At 39.3% G+C, this 4,708-nt stretch overlaps 1 protein-coding gene across 1 annotated transcript; it reads left to right on the forward strand.

Moving 5' to 3' along the window:
• Positions 1–220: 220 nt before the first annotated feature.
• pea15 (proliferation and apoptosis adaptor protein 15) lies at positions 221–3,179 on the forward strand. The gene is made up of 4 exons (XM_074699281.1): positions 221–329; positions 444–618; positions 1,403–1,558; positions 2,972–3,179. The coding sequence occupies exons 2-4, from the start codon at positions 447–449 to the stop codon at positions 3,034–3,036; spliced, it is 393 nt and encodes a 130-aa protein (XP_074555382.1). The 5' UTR covers positions 221–329; positions 444–446; the 3' UTR covers positions 3,037–3,179.
• Positions 3,180–4,708: the final 1,529 nt, after the last annotated feature.

Here is a 4,708-nt window from a genome sequence, read left to right on the forward strand (position 1 = left end):
GAAGATGAAAACGAGTAGTGTGACCTAAATCTGTTAATAACAATAGAAATGAGGAGCAGTTTGAACTTGTGAAGCGTAAACGCTGCGTTTTCTCCTGAACACACACACACACACACACACACACACACGCGCACAGCTGACGAGAGCAGACGTCTCTTTCTTTCAGAGGTTTTGTTATTTTCTCACTCCGTGCTTCCAGCTCCATGTTTTTATGCCTCTCCTTTCGGTTGTATGCTTTTGTCATTAGTTTCTCTTTCCTCTCTGTTTTCCTTTCTGGAGTCTGGGAAGTAGGTGGGCTGTCTGCACATCCTGACTTTCCACAACATCAGGTTATTCTGAGTCACTGTCCTTCAGCCCTGCTCTGACCTCCTGTTTTAACCGTTTGGCAGCGTCAAAGAGGAAATATCTTACCTTTTCTTTGTCTTTCTGTTTTTTTTTTCCAGATCATGGCGGAGTACAGCTCTCTGCTCAGCGACCTGTCTGAAAACATCACCAACGAAGACTTGGAGCAGCTCAAGTCGGCCTGCAAGGAGGACATCCCCGAGGACCAGAGCAACAACATCACCTCGTCCAAGGAGTGGTTCAGCTACCTGGAGAAGAACGACAAGCTGGCCCAAGGTAAATGAAACTCATAAAACTGCTTCCTTTTTTGAAAAATTAAAAAAAATCATATATATTTATATATATATATATATATATATATATATATATATATATATATATATATATATATATATATACACATATATATATATATATATATATATATATATATATATATACTTAAGTTTCAGTTTCTTTTCTCTTTATTTGCTTATCTCAATCACTCATATGCTAATAGCTACCTAGATAGATAGATAGATAGATAGATAGATAGATAGATAGATAGATAGATAGATAGATAGATAGAACTTTGTCAAACACACTAACAAACACAATAAATCTTGTTTTGAAAATTGTAAATGTATTGATTTTCATTTTATACCATTTGGTTTATGTGTGAGAGAAAGTGTGTTTGTAAGACCACATGTGTGATGTGGCTCTTTGTAGAACCACAGTAACTTTTGTGGCTCTTGGTCTCTGACTGATTGGCCACCCCTGCACTAGATCCATGTGTGGTCCATCTCCATCCCTGCTCTGTAGCCCCCCACAGCAGATACAGAAGAATGCTAAATGCTGGAGGAACAGAACACGTTAAGCAAAGACAGGACACAGACTGTTGTGTTGGCAGTTTCAAAATGATGTTAGACGTATTTCTTTTTGAATCTGGCCGATCCATTCTTACTTCTCAAAGTCAAAGTATCAACCAATCAAAGCAGACATAATTAAAGAGCTAACCCGTTCAAAAGTCGAGTTTCATCTACTTTTATCTACACTCAAATGTTTGTATTCTTCATTCCAGATAATCTTTCGTACATCGAGCACATCTTTGAGATCTCACGGCGACCGGACCTGCTCACGAGGGTGATCGAGTACCGCACCACCGTGCTGAAGATCTCCGAGGACGACGAGATTGACACCAAGCTCACGCGCATCCCCTCAGCCAAGAAATACAAAGGTAACACCAGAGAAGAAGAGTCAGATATTCTGAAATATCAGGTTTACATAACGTGTCAAAAGGTCCGGCTTGTTGTCAGACGTCACGCTGTAATAAAATGTTCTTTTTTCATCTCTCCTTGCTTGTTCTTTGCTCCCATTATTGAGCCATAACTCTGTTTTGTAGCTCAGGGGAAATTCAGCCGGCAGCAAGGTGGAGCTGGAATGAAATAAAAACACAGGTGCAGCGGCGAACTTCAAAAAAAAGAGGGCAGCTTAATTTCCTTGACCATCAGGGTTGATGAAAAGTAGTCTGCCTCAGCTCTGCTCAGAGAGGTTGTTTTTAAGGCTGAAGATTGTTCATAAAACAAGGTATAAGGGTCAAGGACCCTGTTGTAGTTGGACTGTTTCTTTCTTATTATTCCCTCCTACGTCAAAACTCAAGTTTGATCCTTTAAACATGCTCAAAAACTTGTGTTCGCAAATAAATTAGAAAGCTAAGTCCAAAAATCAACCCCCAACATTCCACATTATGCTCTTTAGCGCCACCTAGGCACTCAGAAACACACTAAAGTAGCTCTAACCGGCGGTAGGAATGTCGTAGAGAGATGGAACCAACGTCAAAATGTTCATCTCATTGAGACACACAAAAAAATGTTGAGCACCATGGCCCTATCTTGCACAGGAAGCCGACAATTTGCCTTTCAAAATAAGATTTTACCACATTTTTACCCTTTCTGCAAAAATTATCTCCTTCGTAACCATAAGTGGTATTGGGCTGAAATTTGCTCACATGACAGACTAGACCCTGCTTCACAAAAGCTGTGCGTGATTTTTTTCGTTCAGACTCAGTTTTCAAATTATGAGCCATCAAAGTCGATGAACCCCACGGAAGCCCTTTCAGCTCCCTCCATTAGAATCAACAGGTTTGGAGCCTTCACACCGCGCTGGGCCTCTAGACAAAAGAGTAAAAGTCGTACAGCTTTAAAAATGACATGGATGGATTCCTGACAAAGTTTCCTACAAAAATATCACGTTTTTACACAGATTAGGTCAACATTCTGGCCTTTATGAGGAGTTGTTTCTAAACTTTTGTATATTTGAATCCTCCCTCTGCTGCTGCAGCAGTTCCGTGATGATGTCACATACTGAGTAAGAGTTTAGTGCAGCTGGTCATGTGACTCAGCAGAGGAAATAATACATGGTATCAACTGTTATATCACCAAGAGGGCCAGAAAGGGATGAAACCCTGACGGTGGAGGTGAAATTGGCATGCAGCTTTAATTTTTTACTGTTTCCAGTTTTTATTATTTTTCGGTGACATCATCGCTCAATCCCAGTTTGCGATTCCACAAAAATACCTTTGTAAACTTTAAACAAATGTCTAATGTCTAAGTCTGATGATGTCTGTTTTTCTCTGTTTCTCTCAACACAGACATCATCCGCCAGCCCTCTGAAGATGAGATCATCAAATTGGCCCCGCCCCCTAAAAAAGTGTGAGGTCACAACCCTCAGCCCTGATCTTTGCACCTTGATTTCTTCACTCCTGGCACACCAATCAACCGACCGACCACCCGTTCCCAACCAACCCCACCGCTCCCCCGCCTCGCACCCACCACCACCACCAACAACATGCACATGCATACACACACATCCAGCCACGCCACACACTCCTTGCACTGACCGGAACCATGCAGGCTACCACCTACAAAGTAACCAATCAGATTGTAGCGATGCAGTCTCTTACCCAAGCTGAGAGGAGGCGGAAAGGAAAAAAAAAAGACAGTAGAAGAAGAAGAAATGTGGAGACGGAGCGACGGTGTTTGTGTGTGAGGAGAGAGCCAAAGTGTCCCCTCGAGTGGGTCAGTTCAGAATGAGTGTGTTCTGTAAACACTGTTCAATCTGTGATGCTGTGTTTTTGCAACTGTCTGTGTGTGTATGTGAATGTTTGTGTTATGGTTTTAAACATTTACCCATTAAGTTAAAAGAAATTCTTTTGCCTTCAAAACTTAACGACAAACTGAAACGGCAAAGTTTGATTTTTCTGCAAATGTCAGAAAGCTGCTAGGAAACCACGAGAACACTTTAATTATGTTTTAATGACTAATTTCAGCCCTTAACAATATTAACACATTCATTTTTCTGAATTAAGCAAACTAGTCAAAGTGTCAGAAACTAAAAACGACGATCAAGGTAAAGAGAAAAACTTAATTATGTAAATACAAAATGAAACAAAAGTTTCAAGAACTAAAAAGCTAATCAAACTCTCAAACATGTGGCTGTGTAATTTCTATAAACATGCTTTTTTTTTAGTGTGTAAAAGCGTTAACTGTTTCGATGTTCAAAATACAAAAGTTTATTCAAGTTTTCCCAGATGAGAAGATGAGAAGATGACAAATATGCTTGTGTTTGCTGTGGTTAGCTATTAGCCAGTTAGCAGAGCTCACCTGAAGACTAAAGACTGGGTGGAACGGCTAGTTTAGCTAGCAATTTGTTTTCATAAATACTCATTCATTTTTACTCTACAGAGAGCATATTTTCTAAGTTTCAGCTGGAATAGCCAAGCAGTATTGCTCAATTTACAGTATATGTACAAAGCGAAGCTAGCAGGCTAGGCTAACTCTATGATTTAAGCATACAAACATAAAATAAAAAAAATTAGAAGGCAACTTTTATGTATACTTTCTCAAAGAACAAGGCTAGCAACTTTAACCAATTTCCAGCCTATTTACAATGCAAAGTTAGCAGCAAGGCTAACCCTGGTTTTAGCATATGAACATAAGCATGGGAACTGTTCTATCTACACAGTTCTTCTTATAAATAAAATGCACATATCAATACTGTGTTGATGATAGTGTTTGATTTGTTATTAATGGACATTACATGGTTAGCATAGCTCATCAGAAAGACTGGAGCTGTGTGGGAAAGCTAGCTCTTTTTTACATATAAGTTTGTGATGCATAATGAATAAAAACATACATAAGATTCATTCTTAAATGCTAAATATTAAAGGTGGCAGATATAATTTTAGAGAGGAAAAGGCTAGCAACTTTACCATGTACAAGCAAGTAAAGCTTACCTTGATTTTAGCATTGAAACATTAGTATAGAGGCTGTACTATTATTTCAGTTTAATCTGAAACATTGTTCAGTATAGCTTTGCAGGTGTTAGC

The sequence above is a fragment of the Halichoeres trimaculatus genome, unplaced genomic scaffold (genome assembly GCF_033239565.1).
Source record: "Halichoeres trimaculatus isolate MK-OKI-2021-1 unplaced genomic scaffold, fHalTri1.1 fHalTri1_scaffold_22, whole genome shotgun sequence".
Classification (NCBI taxonomy): domain Eukaryota; kingdom Metazoa; phylum Chordata; class Actinopteri; order Labriformes; family Labridae; genus Halichoeres; species Halichoeres trimaculatus.